The 17,884-nt window shown below is 45.4% G+C and overlaps 1 protein-coding gene across 2 annotated transcripts; it reads left to right on the top strand.

The window, feature by feature from the left end:
• Positions 1–10,943: 10,943 nt before the first annotated feature.
• LOC132018389 (UL16-binding protein 2-like) lies at positions 10,944–17,252 on the top strand. Of its 2 annotated transcripts, XM_059401252.1 has the most exons (6): positions 10,944–11,082; positions 11,278–11,580; positions 13,719–13,982; positions 14,218–14,493; positions 15,186–15,359; positions 16,621–17,252. In XM_059401252.1, the coding sequence occupies exons 2-6, from the start codon at positions 11,325–11,327 to the stop codon at positions 16,659–16,661; spliced, it is 1,011 nt and encodes a 336-aa protein (XP_059257235.1). In that variant the 5' UTR covers positions 10,944–11,082; positions 11,278–11,324; the 3' UTR covers positions 16,662–17,252. The 2 variants fall into 2 exon arrangements, with proteins under 2 accessions (XP_059257235.1, XP_059257234.1); XM_059401251.1 differs by having other exon boundaries at positions 10,944–11,580.
• The last annotated feature ends 632 nt before the right edge of the window (positions 17,253–17,884 follow it).

The following is a 17,884-nucleotide window of genomic DNA, read 5'->3' as shown; positions in this document are numbered from 1 at the left end:
CTGTTACCTGGTTTGATCTAACAATCATGCCAGGCAAATACAATGGGTATTTTGATTTCTTTACTTTTAAGTGCATGTCTTTATTGCCGAGGGACCGAGAAACTAAATCCCTTGCCTAAGTCATACAATTGGTTAGTGGCAGAGCAGGGACTAAAATTATGGACAGCACAATGTTCTTCATTCCCACCAGACCATATTTTTCTGAACTTTTTAATTGGCTATTGCTGGGGTTGGGAGTGGGAAGGAATAGCCAAGGTTAAATCAAGAATCAAGTTTTCTTTTTGCGCTTTAGTTTTCTTGGATATCAAATGAGATTGTTAAGGAAGAATTCCTAATGTTCCCCAACGTATCACTAGTGGCAGAAAAATGCAACAAGCACTTGCTGTATATCTAAGGACCAAGAAACCTAGCCCAAAGCAGGCCTCTTCAGGACAGAAGTTTCTTTGAAGTTCCATGATTTCACTAAAGAAAAACATATGTACAGGTCCGCATTTTGCTCCACAATATCCTTGGATTTGTTTTTAATATTAGTAAGCTTATCTCATACAAATTTCTGGCTAAAACTAATTCTCCAGGGAGACATATGGCCTTTTCCTATGGATTTTTTGGTACTTCCTGTCACTCGAGTGTGTACTAACACACACTCCATGTGCAATGCAGGCAATTAGAGATCTCTTCAACCTCCATCTCCACATCTTATCATCCTATGCCTACACTTCAAATAAAAGGGTGTGAAATCACACTTAAGTTTCGTAATGAGTACTGATGCATGAACCATTAAAAGTAATGATTTTTAGATTTGTATGAGCTCCCAAATGAGAAGAACCCCACCACCCACCTGTACCCACACCAGCCTGGCCCAGGACCAGAATATCTCCTGAGAGAGGACAAGTCAGGTACCAGGTAAAGAGCGGTCTACATGAAAGTCATCTACATGCTGATGAACAAGCATCCCACTGATCTTCAGCATAGCTCGCAACAGCTGGGACTTCAGACCAGACGTGAACCACCACTCCATCCCTTATTCAGCACCCAGCCAGTCTATCATCACCTGCTTATGAAGAGCATCCGTGCTTCTTTTGATAGCTCTGAGGAACCAAAAGGATTTCTAAAATTGTCCTTCAGTTCTTCCTTTCATGGAAGTCCCCAGTGCATAAATAAACATCTGCTCAGTTTGGGCAACTGTCATATGTCAAAGCCACAGTGACAGTTAAAATTCCCTGAACATGCAGCACTGAGATTAATGGTCGGCGATAGTTAATGGAAACATTTTTTTAACCTGGGAGATGTTTCATTTGCCTAGATTTTCATTATTTCTGAACTGGAGGGCAGTTTAGTGTATTATTAAAGGTCATTTGTATAGAGACATTTATTTGTTCCCTTGAAATTATGTTAACTGGGAAAAAAGAGTATAGGACATTATATAAACCCTTATCACAGAAACAGATACTGAAAGATAATCTACAATGAAGTTGCTTATATTTCTAGTTTTTTAGAAGTATCATCTCTGTGAAAGTTAAAAATGATTCAATTAAACATATTATCTTAATTAATTATTTTCAATTATCACTCATCCATCTTTGTCCATGTCCAATATTTATTACAGTCAAATGTGCATTTCTTTGAAACAAATTTTCTTTGGGGACTCAAATCGCTGTGTGTATCCTACCACAAGGTTAATTCATTTCCAGAGGTCATCTCCCCTAAGTATTCCAAAAGCCTATAGTGCTGTCAGACACTGTAAATAAGGACTTTTTGTCATTCACCAAATATGAGAATCCTGGAAGCACTTCTCGCTGCATGAGAATCCACAGCAAAAAATAAAATCTTTTTGTTTTTGTTTGTTTTGTTTTATGAATGTGACTCTTTAAGCTTTGTAAGAACAGTCCAGATGAGTATAACAAAACCATCCACAACCACTTTCCCAAGCCACACACATGCAGGCAGCCAAGGAAAAAAGAGCATTTCTTCACTTGGTTGTCACAGAAGACTACATTCACTTACAGGATCTGCTCACACACTTTTCTCACCCTCTAAAAAGACTGACTGCATTCAACCTTACTGTCTTCCACCTCACCGTTTAGCAGAAGTGCCCTCTGGTGTTATTCTTGATGTTAGCTACCAAAATCATCGGCTTCTTTGTCCTGTTTCAAAGAGCTTAGTGGTGGTGGTTCTATACTGTTTCTCTTAAGTAGCATCTAGAGATAAATTAGAAGTATAAGACTTTGAGGAAAAAAGAAAAAGAAAGAAAGAAAGAAAGAAAGAAAGAAGCGAGCCTAGAAGCCAGACTCTCTAACCTATTTACTTTTTTCTTAAAGATAGATTTATTTATTTATTTATTTATTCATTCATTCATTCATTCATCTGGTGGGGGGGGGGCACACAGATGGAGAAGAGAGGCAGACTCCCGCCAAGCAGAGAGCCCAACGTAGGGCTTGATCCCAGGACTCTGAATCATGACCTGAGCCAAAGGCAGACGCTTAACCCACTGAGCAACCCAGGTGCCTCTCAAACTCACTTACATAATAAAATGCTGATAAATATCCTCCCCCAGTGCCTCATGCTGTCCAGTAATGGACTTGGAGGGAAGACAAAAAGACAAAAAAATTAGGACCCTGAGAAATTAAATGACTTGCGAAGGTGATACAATGAGTGGGTTTATCATGTAGATCCTCTGTTACCATGCAGTAAAAAGAGCTAAAATAAAAGTCCTCAGGACTTATCATGAGCCAGGCAGCATGCTAAGTCTTTCACACACATCCTCTCCTTTGAGCCACACTGCGAACGGTCTGAAGTAGTTACTATCATTATACCTACTTTTCAGAAAGAGAAGAATAAACTATGGAAGAGGGGTGGTGGAAACGTACATGCTTGGGCTCACACAGACACAGGGTTTGAATTAAGTAGCCTGATTCCAGAACCTATGCTTGAAACCACTACGAATCTCACTGCCTGTACAGGAATGTGTGCATACATGTAGATATGTAACTATAGACACAGATGTGGGGATATGCATATACTTTATATGCATGATATACCAAAAAGCAAGATGTAGGGTATTTTGCATATTTGAAAAATATGTGGACACAAATGTTTTTGTTTTTTTTTTTAATGGGCAACATTAAACAATGACGTGTGTGAATGTTTGCACTTGGACCCAAACACAAGGAAGTGATTACTTTGGGGGAAGGTCGGGGTTAGGTTGGGATGGGGTACTGGGGGACCCGCAGGGGTGGCTGGCAAAAGTCTACCCCTTAATCCAGATGATGGATACATGGGTGTTCGCCTTATAACAACTCACTAAACTCATTAAGCAACACCAAAAATATAAATCAATAACGTGATGACTGCAGGTCCCTGGGTTCCACAGGGCAGGGGAGCAGTGCCTGACCTGACATCCCCTCTTCTTTCTGGTGAGCCTTCCTAGGCTACGGAGACTCACAAATCAAAAATTCTATTTCCCAGACTCCTCCACAACCTGAGTCTTGGATGTGACAAATGTCGCAGAGTTGGAGCAGAGGCCGGGTTTCTGTGGTTCCTGCTTGTGAACCTGCATTAGCCGAGGTCCTGGGCTCTGGTCAGTGGCTTTGTGGAGCACAGGGCAGGGCCCATGGCACCCATTTGTGCAGATGGCCACAGGCACAGTGTGGTTCTGGAGACAGCAGCCCCAGCTGTGGTGTCCAATGGCAATGACCTCCTGGTTGCACTAGTTTCTTATCCTTATCTTGGTGGCTTCCTAATTGTGGCAGTCGTGGTGTGGTCATGGAAACAGCAGCTCTTTGAACATAGAAGGGGTAGGTGTTTGTGGCTTCTGCAGGCTTCAGACAGACTCCTGGGGCAAAGCAAAGCAAAGGCATATTGAAGTCCAGGGCTTGCCAACAGTGGAGCCGCTGAGGAACCCCCTCCCTGCTCTTTGGGTGGGAGTCCTGAGACACTGGACCTGAGGCCAAAGTGGACTGCAGTAAACCAGTCCTCCAACACACTACAGTCCAGCTTCAAAGCGTCTACACTGCCAAAAATATCTCAATTCCTACAAAGTAATGAAAGGGATTCTGGATTCAGAGTTACCAAGTGCCCAATAGAAGTCATTTCTGGAGGAAGGAAATAATCATCCTAGACTTCTCATTCTTTCAGCAGCCGTTTCCAAATTATAATGCCCAGCATATTGACGAATATAGCCAAACACAGGGGAAATAAGACAGGAACGAGAACCGGCTGAAACTTACACCAGAAACAGGAAACACACCGCAGATCTAGATTAACTATAATGCAAGCCACAAATGGGACCTCACAGGCAACTTTAAATGTTCTAGTAACCCCATGGAAAGAGTAAAAAGAAACAAGTGAAAATAATTCTTAAAACCATTTTATTTAAAACAGTATATTTTACATCAAATTTTTATTCTTCCTAAATTTTTACTTTGACATGTAATCAATATAAAATTATTAATGAGATAGTTGAATTTTTTTTTTTACTAAATCTCTAAAATACTAGAGTGCATTTTACACTTACACTACATCTCAGATCAGACTAGCTGTATCTCAAGCGTTCAATAGCCAAAATGACTAGTAACTGCTGTCTTGGATCCTGCAGCCTCAGGTTTTAGAATCATCAGGCAAGAGTGTTGAAATAGCTATGCTCACTGTGCTTAAAGAGCTTCTAAGAAGTGATATTGGAAAACATGAACATAGAACTGGAAGTTATATAAAAGTGACCCAGGCTATTTCAACTACGGAATAATCTATACCTGTAAAATCCAGTAGTTAAAATTAAGAACACAGTAAACGCCTTTCATAGCAGATTATGTGTGCCTCAGGAGAGAACTGTCCGCTGGAAGGCAAGTCAGAAGAAATTATCTAGAATAAGGCACAGAAAGACCAAAGAGTGGGAAAATACCGAAGAGTGAAAAAGAGAGTACACACCGTGAAATGGCTCAGCACACAATGAACTGCCATCCTAAAGGGAGAGGTAAGAGAAACAAGGGAAGTCAGATCTGGAGAAATAATAGCTGAGAATTATTCAAAACTGCTTAGAACTCTCTTGTCGACTTGATTGTCTTCCCACTGAAGGTAATTGAATCAATAGTTGCTTTTAAATTTTTTCTCTTTTTTCTTCTTGAAGAGCTTGAAGATTTTCTGCAGTTTCACCAGATTGTGCCTTCAAGTGTATTTATTTTTCTATATCCTGCTTGGGATTTCTTGTGTTTCCAGAAATTGAGGATTAATGTCAAAAGATTCATATCATGACATGATTTAATGTCCACTAAGTCATGAGTTCCCTTTGGCAGAGCTCCATCTCTAGGAAATCTCGGTAGCCTATTGGAGGTTTATTATCATGTATATTTCGGAGGAATATTATGTGTGATTTTGCTAAACACACATGGATCTCTGCCCAGCCAGAAATTATTTTTAGGTTATTTTGTGGCTTGGAGATTCCTGGATTGGTCAGGCAGAGTGAATTCTAAACTGAAAGCCAAGTAAGGACAGCATATAGTTATTAATTCTTAGGGGAATCCTTTATTTGTTTATTTTCTTTTTACACACAGGACCCAGGCCAAGACAGAGAAATATGCCTGCTCAGTCCTTTTGCATTGTGTCCTTGTGCTGCTGAGCAGATCTTTTTCTAACCCACCTTTGTCCTGTATCTCACCTATATGCCACCTCAGTTCCAGCTCCTCACCTTGATAAAGCCCATAGCCTAGCCTCTGGTCCCTGAGTCGGAGTAAAATCTCACCCTCTTGCATCCCTTTCCTACCCTTCCAGCGCCCTCTGGGAAAAACCACAGTGTCCACCCTTGGCTTACCACTCTGCTTTTCAGTTCTTTTTTTCATATTTGGCCCTTATAAATTTCCCTCTCATGTAAACTCAGTTGTGCTTATTAAAAAGGATTTATATATTCCTCTCACCTTGGAGATGGAGAGCCAAAACTCTGAACCTAAAATATCCTACCTCTCACTTAAAGATGGGTAAATTCATCCTGAATCTTAACCAGCTAGGACACATAGGAATAGCAGCGATGGATGCTTTTCATGTGGTCTTATCCAGGGTAAATTCCAAGAGAATAAATTCTAACCTGACCTATGTCAGTGGAGTGGGCTCTATCACAGCAACCTAAAGATAAACATTAGACTGTTATGCTGAAAATAAATTTTAAAAAATTAGATTTTTCTCTGTATTTCCCCCTTCCCTTCTCCCCACCTAAGCAAGTAGCTTTCAGGGCCCTTTTCCTCAGGGGGCAAAGTAGAAAATAAAAAAGACCTCTTTCTTTTTTCCAAAATCCTAAGCTCTGAGAGAAAGGCCTAGACAGAGTCTTTAAGAAACATCAAGAGATTTCCCCCCATACCTAGAGGGAGTCCACGGGGATGGTAATGAATCAAAAAAGTCTTAGAAAAAAGTTTATTATACACACTGCCACCTGAAACCTCTGTTTAGGATTCCTGTAATTCTGCCACAGGTTTCTGCCCTTTTACCCTTCTTTATCCTCTTCCCTCTCCTCCTCCTCTTTTTCCAAGACACGTCTCTGACTACTCATACTCTGGCCCAGCCCTTTTGCTTTCCCACCAATGGCTCCCAAACAAGTGATTAGCCCTGGCTTTGTGAGAAAATGAGCATCAGTTACAGTAAACTTGGACTCAGCTGTGGCGTACCAGTGGCTGGTTTAATGTTTTCTAGGAGGGGAAGTCGAGAGGCTATTAAAATTGCAAAGGTGAGGGGTCCCTGGGTGGCTGAGTCGGGAAGGCATCTGACTCTTGAATTTGGGTGGGGTCATGATCTCAAGGTCGTGAGATCAAGCTCCTTGTCAGGCTCCACATGGAGCACGGAGCCTGCTTAAGATTCTCTCTCCCCATCCCCCCCCCCCCCCCCCCCCACTCACATGTTCTCTCTCTCTCTCTCTCTCTCTCAAAAAAAAAAAAAAATTTGCAAGATGAATCTTATGGGCTCAGAATGGAGACCAAGGAGAGTCCTCATAAAAAAGAAGATAGTTAAGGGAGAATTCAAATAACATGTAAAAAAATGTTCTCCAAGCAGGAACCAAACTGCAAGTAGATGCCTTTGAGACAAGGTTTACTGTTATGAAGAGTTAATAAATATTTTGACAGTAATTAGAATGGATGGCATTCTCTGACAAGAGTAATTTTTTAAGGTGTTCAATATTGTGGAACAAAAAATAAAAGAAAATGCAACACAAACACAAAAAATCAGAAAAACTGGAAAATAAAATGATCTGATTCATTAAAAACAGATGTAATTAAATGTTTAGCACATGCCTGCTAATAAAGCAAAATATATTCGTGAAAAATACATATTACTAGCTTTTCATTTGATGTCCATACTCTATTTTATTACAGATAAACATACATTCCCTCTATTGATCATCTCCCTCCCTTCCTGCAGAAATCAGATGTAACTCTTGTCATTCTTGTTGCTGTTCTTTGCTTGTTAGTTTGTAGGGAGGAGCAGGGACCTTACCCAGAATGCTTTGCAAAAAATAATTTAAAATCATTTGATTTCTAACAGAAAATTTTCGTGGTTTTCTTGCTCAGCTGTTGCTATGCCACGTGGTATCTGCCACCTTGAGCTGAACAGTCAATTATGCAGTTTCTAGGCAGAAAAATGTTCACATTGCAAGGCAATGTCTAAGCACGCCATGCTAACTCTGGTAATATGTATTTTCAGTCCTCATTTGAAGCCCTAAGGGTACAGTTCTCTGGACCTTATATGTTTTCCTATAGTGACACTCTGCATGTAAATCCAAAATTAGTGATTGCTCCTCGGATGCAAAGCATTCCTACAGGTCACACAGTTTAGGTAGGCTTTTTAAATATATTTTAACCTATTTAAAATTATTCATTTAGCTTCTATGTTATAATTCTTAACCCTTAGAAACCTAAATTTCTAATGAAAATTAAGAAATAAATAGTGGTGGACTGTCTCTTCTCCTAGCATTCCTAGCCAATTAGCAGATTTATAAATCCTTTTCACAACTTTTAGAAACGTGACTTCTCATAGTACATTTTCTAGTTTGACACAGAGCATGCTTACCAACAGACCCACATATCTTGAATTCCTCTGTAAAAGGAAACCAAAAGTAGATAAATCGATGGTCCACGAATAAATAAATAAATAAAATGTAAGCTAGAGCAGTTTATCCTGTTCATCCAACTTCTGTTAGAGCCCTACACATATGTGATCACACATAGGTGTGATCTAGGGTCACACCTAATTCAGGCAGTTGAGTTCAGTTTCTCCAGATGCTGTTGTTTCCAATGTGGCTATTCAGTTCTCAAAGCCCAGAACTAACAGAAGTGTTTCCAGTGACTAATGGGGATGGGATACTTTATTATCTATCATACTTACAATAAGTCTAGCATTATGTGGCTGATTTCATACAATTTATAGGATAGGAAGATGATTGTGAGTGAAAATGGTGTACTCTTACTCCAACACTCACTTTGTCTCAGAGCTAAAGTGTGGTCACTGAAAAAAAAAAAAAATCACTCATTTCTTTTCTCCTCTGCACACCTGAAGGTAGCACTGCTTGGAAATAGGATTCTCTGTAGAATTTATGGGTTGCTTAGCAGGGGTAGCTGGAGGAATAGCATTCTTCTGCTTTTACGTCCAGAGCCTGAGAATGTACATTAGAATATGGCCAGATGCCCATATGCTTCTCCTACACTTCTAAAGATAAGGGACTTGACACTCATGCCTTCAAAAAGAAGGAGAACATTTTCCGTGAATTATATCTCAACAAACCTGATTCTTTTAAAAGGTGGAGTGAAGGAAGCCTAGTGGAACCTCAACAAAAGAAAACCAGTGAACTTATCATCCCCGTAAGCACATCTATCTGTCTAGTACTTGGAAAAGTGTTGAAAGTCTTCATCCAACTCCATGAAACTATGTCTGTCACCCTAGTGTAGTACAAGATCAAGCACACAGAGATGACAAAGGAGCAGCCTTCTGGCTCCCGCCCGCAAATGAACCCTGAGGAACTAGGAAGGTAAGAAGGAAATAGATCAACAGCAATCTTCCCAACAGCCATCCTGGTTGCAGGAGGCCCAAGGAGTCTTCCCTCACAAGTGTTGGTGGGAAAGAGCTTTGGGCCTAGAATTTTATATGCTGTCAAATTCTCATTCAAGGAGGAGAGTGTATGTATTAGATTTTATTGCAGCCATAACACATCATCACAAAATTAGCTACTTAAATCAACACCTACTTCTTGTGTCACAGCTATGTAAATGAGATGTCTGCACTGACTCAGTTTCCTGCTCTGGGCTTCCAAAGCCAATGACAAGGCATCGGCCAGCTGGGCTCTTATCCAGACAAACTGGGAGGAATCTGCTCATTCAGATTGCTAAGGAAATCCAGTTTCTTGGAGTTTCTGGAGTGAGAGCCCCAGTTCCTTGCTGATTGCCAGCTGGGGGCCCTCCTTAACTCCTGTAGGGGCCTCCATCTTGCATATGGCCCACTTCATCTCAAGGCCAGCAGCAGGGCGCCAGAGCTCTCTGCCTCTCCTTCTGCCACACCTCTCTTGCCTCCAGTTTGAGCAAGTCTTCATTTTGAAGGGCTCATGGGATTCTCTGGGCCCCTGAGATGATCTAGAATAATCTCCCTGTCTTAAAGTCAACTGAGTTGCCATGTTAATTACATTTGTAGGGCCCCTTCATAGCAGTACCTAAGTTCATGTTTGACTGAGTGACCACTTGGGGGAAATCTCCAGAATTATGAATATCACTGTGTATTAAAAATATTTTCTCTCTCTCTCTCTCTCTTTTTTTTTTTCTTAGAGAGTGAGAGAGAGAATGAGAGGAGAGAAGGTCAGAGGGAGAAGCAGACTCCCACTGGAGCTGGGAGCCTGATGTGGGACTCGATCCCGGGACTCTGGGATCATGACCTGAGCCCAAGGCAGTTGCTTAGCCAACTGAGCCACCCAGGCAGCCCTAAAAATATTTTTGAAAATATAAAACCTAAAGAATAGTTTTCCCAGAAAGACCCAACTTGAAAATAGCTTTTGGATAAAGTAATCCAAGAGTAAGAGAAACACATCGAGGAGATGGAACAAGAGAAAGAAGGAGAATGAGTAACCAATTTCGCTAAAATTTTCACTTATTCAAGATAGCGAAAGTTTTGTTAAAAAAACAATTTTTAAATTGGTAGTTTGTTACCGATTACTGTTGCCTTTTTTAAAAAGGGTGAAGGATGAGGGGCGTTTCTATCGCAGAAAAGAAGTATAACAATAATTGAGAAGTAAAAATCAGGGTAATATCAGGAAAATGGGGTGGGAGGAAGCACACAAGAGAGATGAAAACATCCTAAATAATGTTTTGGGAATGACCAAAAGCAATGATAAATAAATGTAAATAGACATTAGTGTGAATCAAAGGTTAAGGGCAATGATTATGAGAAGAAAAATTGAATGATGTTTAAATTAGCAGAAGAAAACTCCATACAGTGAAAGGAATGCAGACAGGGAGAGGGAATTTTTTTTTTAAAAGCATAGTAAATGAAAAAGATGATGGCTGAGATAATTCCTACTATACTAGTAATCACAATAAAGGTAAACTGTAAACTCTCCAATTAAAACCTGAAATTCTTAGGTTAGATTGAAAAATAATCCAGTGCACACATTGTTTTCAAAAGACACCCTGAAGGGGGCGGGGCAGAAATATAAAAAATAAAAGGCCTAACAATCAGGGTACACTAGGTTTATTGTAGAAACAACGTTAATTGTTGAGATGTTTAAAACTAACGTCACCCAAAATGACCCAGATGTAAATTTTATGTGGTTTGACCATATTTACCATTTTTAAAAATTATTTTAAAATTTAATGCCATTTGTCCTCCTCGGGGGCCAAAGGTCCAGTGCGCTCAGCAGGAAGACTGCTTATTAACTAGAAGGACGGCACTGAGAACCTTCCTCTCAGGTTTCAAAGACTCAAGGAGGCCTGGGCTGCTCTGTCAATTACGCGTCTGTCTTTGGCTGCGCCCAGAAGCGGAATTCTGGGGTTGAGCCCGCCTGAGTACCACCTTCGCCCCGCCTCCAGCACCCAGAGCACCCCCAGCACCCAGAGCACTCCAGCACAGGTAAATCACTCCTCCACTCCCTTCTGAACCCCTCCTGGGAAGCTCGCGGAGCTTGGGAGCACGGGAGCAGCCACCGACCCGCCTGGGGCTCCGCCCCGGGGCTCCGCCGGGGAAGTCCGCGAGCCTCTCCTCCGCGGCCGCCAGCTCCAGGCTCCCGCGCCCTCTCCTCTCTCTCTCTCTCTCAAATATAAAAAGAAGAAGATTGGAAGAAACATTGCGAAGCTTCTCCTGGACCTGCCGAGATGCAGTCCCACCCGTGTGAAACAGACGTGAACTCCTGCGAACCCCGGGCCCGGCCACAGGAAGCGCGCCCCGGCTCCCGGCCCGCGGGTTCGTTCAGAAGCCGCCGCCGGCTCGGGGTCGCCGCGGAGCCCACGGGAGCCACCAAGTTCACGTGGTGTTTGCAGCTCCTGTTTCTGCTACTGTTTCTCGTGCGCGAGATGAAGGCGGCGCCAGCCGAGTTGGTCGTGGGCGAGACGCCGGGCGGAGGAGAGACAGGTGAGTCCCGGGGCGTTGGGAGCCTGTCGCTGGCTGGGGCCGCCTTCTCCTCTTCCTCCACCGACTCCACCAAGTCCCCGCCGCGGGCTCCTGTCCCGCTCCGCGGAATCCGTCGGGACTGCGTCGCCCTGTGGGACGGAAAAGAGGGGACCTGGGCGACCACGGACTGCCAGGCTCTAGGCGCGCGGAGCAGGGCGGGGAGAGGGAGAGGCCGCCGCAGGGAGTCAGCTGTCGCCCCCAGCCCCTGCCTACCCCCTCGGGGAGCCGGAGCCCGAGCCCCCGAGCTACGGACTGTGGGCAGGACAGGGCGATCGCACAGGGCCTGGACCGGGCACAACTCCACGACTCTGCCACTGACGCAACTTCTCCACGAGTCACCAACCCCACTGCTGTCCACCATTACACTTCCCAGCTATGGCTTATGCAGCTCTAGGCGCTCCTTCACCAGCCACATCCCAGCACCACCCAGCTCAGGGTAGGCAGCTCTGATACCCCAGGACTACACCTGCCCCTTAGGGGCTGTGATTTCCCGTAACTCAACTGTCATTCCCTCCGTTCATCACAGGGTGGTGTCACTACCTAACATTCCAATGTTAGGATGTGACAGAGGGCATGGAAGAACATTTTCCTACAGTAACTGTGTCACAGGGTGGTGTGGCCCAAGGAGCAGGTCCAGCCACACATCATCCACATATTGTCTCTGGCTGCTCCCCTGCGAAGGACACAGACTTGAGCAATTACAACACAGACGTATGCAATATTAATATATACAGAGAATCTTTGCACCAGGTCCGCATTTCAATGAAAATAGGATAGGGCTCACACCCCTGTGTCCTTACAGAGGTTTTAGCGTTGATGCTCAACTCTCATTTCATCCAGGGTAGGGCACAGTTTTAACATTGTGCTTGGAGAAAAGAGTAGACAGTGTGAGAATATTGGACTTGAATGTCCCTGCCACCCAGCCCCCAATCCACAGGTAATTCAACTACAAACAGTTTTCACTCCTGTAACAAGTGTGGGGAATGGGAAAGGACCACTACACGGGTACCTGAGCCAATGGTGTCACTGTGAACAGGACCTGGGGCAGGTGACTTCTCATCATCTGCAATACCAGCTGCCCCGCACCATTTCAATGACAGGGCCCTGATGACACTAGGATCCCTGAGGATGATGTCAACTCACACACTAGGTCCACTGACAATGTCTGCATGGTCTCTGCTCCCGTGTCTACCCACCCCTGCGAATGACCACATGACCCTTTGCAGAAGGCCAGCAGGAAGCACGGCACGTGCTGTTGACCTGAAGGGTCCCTCCTGCTTGGAAGCAGCCTTGTGCTTCTACTACAGGGTTCCAGCTCTGAGAAGGGGCTTGGGTCTGGAACCCAGGCAGAGAATCCAGACTCTCTCTTGGGTGTTTGCTTTCAGGCTCCTCCTTGTTCATACTGGGGACGATGTTTTCATTGTTCAAATCCAGCAGCGTCTGGTTTGGCCATCTGGCTAATTTGCCTCTAGGATCACTTTGTTCTGTGAGCCCAAGGGATGGAGAGCTTTCTGTGGGGCAGGCCTGGCTGGCATTGCAGCCTTAGGATCATTTCAGTCTTTGCCGCCTCCCTGCTTCGGACAGTTGAACACTGTATCTCAGATCTCTTACTTTGCAAGTTTTCACCCTATTACTACTGGGCGCTATTTCTGCAACACCACCTCCTTCAGCCAATCAGACATCACCGACCTTCTTGACAATGCTGGTGCCCTTCTCCCAGTGCAGTCTTTATGACTTTGGTGTAAAGAGTTCTCCAGACCTCTCCATGAGCACAGTTGGAGGACATGTTTTAGTTTCATGTTTGGCATTTCCTGCAATGTCTGTTCTATGAAAGGCTGAGGTGCTGGGTATCAGCCTGATAGACACAGGGGACATTTCAATGGCTATGTGGCCTCCTGCCAGACAGAGGCATCCTGATCCTATCCCAACAGGGGAAGAGCAGCAGCCTCTACTACTGGGGGGAGGGGCTGTGCAGGGACAGTCCTTGCTCTGCAGGCGCAGCCCTTCAGGGATGCCACTGCTGTCACCTGGGTGGCAGCGGGGTGCCTGCTGCTTTTTCTCTTCCAGCCCCAACCTCCACCTGTGTTTTCCCTTCGCAGCTGCTCTCTCGCTTTCCTACAATTTCTCCATCACATCTCAGCCCAGGCCTGGACCATCATGGTGTGAGATTCAAGGCCAGGTCAACGGAAACAAGTTTCTTTTCTATGACTGCGGGAGCAAGGAGGTCAAACCTGTTGGTCCTCTGGGGATGAAGCTGAAGGACACAGCATTTTGGGGGACACAGAGGGAACCTCTGAAAGACCTGGAGGAAGAGCTCAGAAAGAAACTGCTGGACATCAAAACAGAAATTTTCACTAAAAGCAGTGAGTCTGAAGGCCCAGGGCAGAAGGAGAATGCTTTGGCAGGGCCAGGGAGGTATGGTGTTCATGTAAAACTTTGAAGTGGGTCCCATGCATGCGGCCCAGCAGCCCAGACAGACAAGGAGGCCAGAGCAGGACCAGGAGTGTGGAAGGGGAGCTGAGGAGTGTGCAACGGGTGGGGCAAAGGATTGGTCAAGATCAGAGGCTGACCTGTTTCTGCTGGTGGGGGCGGGGGCAGATTCTCTCACCCTGCAGGGCAGGCTCATGTGTGAGCGTGGGGCCGACGGACACACCAGAGGATCCTGGCGGTTCGCCTTCAATGAGCAGTTCACCTGCCTCTTTGACCCGGAGAACAGGAAGTGGACAGTGGTTCCTCCTGGAGGCCAATGGTTCAAGGGCACGTTGGACAATGACAGAGAGCTGACCAAGCTCCTCATCGGGACCGCAAACGGAGACTGTAAGAGCTGGCTCCAGCACGTGTGGGAGCGCTGGGATGAAACGCAGGAGACCACAGGTAACTCAGAAGACTGGATGGAGTGCTGGTTCTCTTGAAATGACCTCGACCTACCCCACAGTGTGGGTGGTGTGTATGTGTGTATCTATGTGTGTCTGTGTGTGTGTGTCTGTGTGTGTCTGAGGGAGACAGAGATATTCATCCATCCATGGCAAATGTTCCTGGCAGAATAATGGCCACAGGAATGTTCTAGCATCCTTCCTTTCCCTTCTTACCTCCTGGAATTTTTTCCTCGCTGCACATACCTTTGTGCTTGGGTATTTCTTAGATTTCTTGCTGCCCCAAACAGGGGAGCATCAGTCTTTTCCAGAGATGGTGTTCTTACTGTTCCCTTTTCTGAGAATCATTGTCTTTTCCATGCCACCCGGTGTATTGCTGGAAATCCTTCATTGTCACCTGGACAGTCGCTGTCACCATCCTGTCGCATCACCTCCTGTCTGTCATAGCAGGAGCGACTGCTTACATTGCAAACCCTGCTTCCCCTTTTGGCTGGAGGAGCCCCTTGGGGACAGGGCGCATCTCCTCCTCCCTCCTGACATCAAGACCGGTCGCAGCAGCCGCCACAAGGACAGTGATAGACAGACAGACACCATCTGCCTGGTAGGGTGGACCTGGGCCAGCAGGAGCTGACGAACCCTCCCTCAGTTTGGAGTCCAGAGACGGGGGCTCTGATCCTTGCATTTTCATTTCAGTGGCACCAACCACGTGGCAAGACTCGGCCCCGACCAGGAACATCAGGATGGTCATTGTGAACCCTGAAGTCGTTGCCATTGTCGTCATCGCCATTGTCATCGCCATTGTCGTCGTCATTATAATTTGCTGTCATCAAAAATCAACACCTGCAAGGAACTTCTTTAGAAGGACAGGTAGTGAGAGCAGATTGAGAGGGAAGGGAGAGGCAGATAGCCTGGTGTGAGCACAGGGAAGGGTGAATTCCCAGCCTCACCCCTGCCCACTGCCTGAACCTTTTCAGAAGGCAGTGGGACTAGATGAATGAGATCTCATTTCACATGTTGGCAACTACTTGTACAGGCTTGGCTCTGAGGTCTGATATGGCCTCACTCACTGTTAAGGCCTCTGGGAAAGAGGAGGGGCCCACACCACAACTTAAGGCCTGTTGGTGCTAAAGGGATTGAGGGAAGTCAGGCTGGCTCTGACCGGGTTCTTCATTGGAGAGAGTCAATTAGGGCCCTGCGTGGGTGGTGTGGGGACAGCGGGGACATACAGCATGGACCGTCCGTACTCCCCTTTGAGTGAGAGCAGCATGGCGGCTCCATGGGACATCTCAAGGAGAAGGGGACTCCTTCCTGGCAGTTACAAGGACAAAGGGCCGATGTCTTATCCCAGGTAGAGGGAGTGCGAAGTCCTCTGCAGACACCTCAAAGGGCTGGACAGTAGTGCCGTGTTCCCCCAGAATGTGGCTTGGGTCGCGTGAGGCAGCATGTGGGCAGTAGAGACCCTGCATGATGGAACTAGAAGGAGGTCAGTTCTCTGTGCAGCAGTGGGAACCCTGGCTGAGGCTGGTGCCATCCCTGGCAGCCAGCTTCCTGCAGACCTCAGATCCTGAGCCCCTGAGCAGCCCCAGCTTTGAGCAGAGCTGACCTGGGGGATGGGCTAACTGAGCTCCCCTGTGAGCTCCCAGCTGAGCCGGACCAGGAATGGATGGGATGGGGGCAGGATCATCAGACGAAGAGCTCTGTGTGCTGACTGCAGGAGGCTGGGAAGGGAAGGGAAAAGAAGGATCTTTGCCCACAGGGTTCCCCAAGGTTAGAAGTGTCAAGTGCACTTGACAGTGCACTTCTGTCACATCCCCCAGCAGGTCCTTTAGGATCTGCCATAAGAGATAGCATGGGATCCTGAGTCATATGAGCACATTGGTTTCTTACTCACTTTGTTACTGAGCCAAGACCATTGGTAACAGGGTCTGGGGCTGACTCCTTGATTTGGTTCAAGAGGGAGGAGGCTTATAAAAGTGATGGGCCCAGGGCTAAGTTCATGGCTGTGGGGAAATGCATGCCCCTGGGTGAGGCTGGGCCCTGAGGTGGGGTGTGCTGGTGAAGGGCAGCCCCAGGACAGGGGACCCAGGATTTCCTCAGCCACAGAGACAAATACCTGTTCTTTTCTCAGGCTGCCAAGGCTACCAAGAAGCCCCTGAGAGTGAGGATTAGCTGAGAGACTCTGCTTCTGGGCCAGCTGCCTTTGGATGAGCTGCTATTCATCATTAGACCAACAGCACTTCTAAGTTTACAATTCCAGAGACTTCAGTCCAATGACCTGGTGCAGGACATAGAACCTCCCATGTCCCTTCTTGCATTTCGTGCCTCTCCTATTCAGCACTTTCCACTGGCATATTCTATGCCGTTTCCTCCGGTGCTAAGTGATGGAATTCCTGCACTTAAATTTTAGATACTTGACTAAGGAATCTCAACAAAGGGAACATTTTCCATCTTGTCCTTTGGTTCTGCAATATCGGATCCTTCTCTGTAAGAGGATCATGTCCTTGCCGACAGTCAGTACAGGTCACAGCCACTGCCACGAGGACAGGGATAGACCCCGTCTATTGTTTGAATATTGTTTGAAGCTATAGAATGAAAAAGATATTGTTTGAAGCTATGGAACTTCAGGGATTTTTTTCTGTGTCCTGAGGAACAACCTCATTGACTTTTAAATGGAATAACATTATATTTGTGACTGATTTCTACAGTAAGTTATGACCATGTACGTATACCTAAATAGATTTCTACAGTAAATTATGACGATGTACATATAACTAAATATATCTCTATTATAAAAAATAAATTAATTTCTAATTTGTTTTCTTGATTATTAATTAGTTTTTCAAAGATTTTATTTATTTGAGAGAGAGAGACTGAGGGAAAGAGAGATCACAAACAGGGGGAGGGGCAGAGGGAGAAGAAGACTCCCCACTGAGCAGGGAGCCAGTTGTGGGGCTCCATTCCAGAATCCTGGGGTACTGACCTGAAGACAGATACTTAACTGGCTGAGCTACCCAGGTACCCTGGGTTTTTTTTGTTTTTTTTTTTTTTACTAGATTTTTATCCATTTGCTTTAGTGAGAGAGCACGTGCGATTCTGCCTGAGTTAGGAAGGGAGGGCAGAGGCAGAGGGACAAGCAGGCTCACCTCAGGGCAGGGAGACTAGCAGGAGGCTTGATCCCAGGACCCTGGGATCATGACCTGAGCTGAAGGCAGACACTTAACCAGCTGAGCCACCCAGGCACCCCTGGAATTTGTTTTATATCCCATAAAAATTCATGGAATTTTGCTCTTCTTCCACTGTATGGGGTACATATAAGTGGTGATTCTGCTAAATTTCTTGTGGAAATAAAGACTTTAAGGATCACTCAAAAATCCACTTTCAAGCAGTTATCG

The sequence above is a fragment of the Mustela nigripes genome, chromosome 5, assembly GCF_022355385.1.
Source record: "Mustela nigripes isolate SB6536 chromosome 5, MUSNIG.SB6536, whole genome shotgun sequence".
Classification (NCBI taxonomy): Eukaryota; Metazoa; Chordata; class Mammalia; order Carnivora; family Mustelidae; genus Mustela; species Mustela nigripes.
The sequence above is the reverse complement of the archived record's forward strand: the minus strand, read 5'-3'. Positions and strand labels throughout refer to the sequence as shown.

Excerpts from the sequence above, each read along its gene's own strand:
- LOC132018389 (XM_059401252.1), top strand. The coding sequence starts at position 11,325 with ATGCAGTCCCACCCGTGTGAAACAGACGTGAACTCCTGCGAACCCCGG. Across the intron at positions 11,581-13,718 it reads GCCGGGCGGAGGAGAGACAG|CTGCTCTCTCGCTTTCCTAC; the intron begins GTGAGTCCCGGG and ends TTCCCTTCGCAG. Across the intron at positions 13,983-14,217 it reads AGAAATTTTCACTAAAAGCA|ATTCTCTCACCCTGCAGGGC; the intron begins GTGAGTCTGAAG and ends GGGCGGGGGCAG.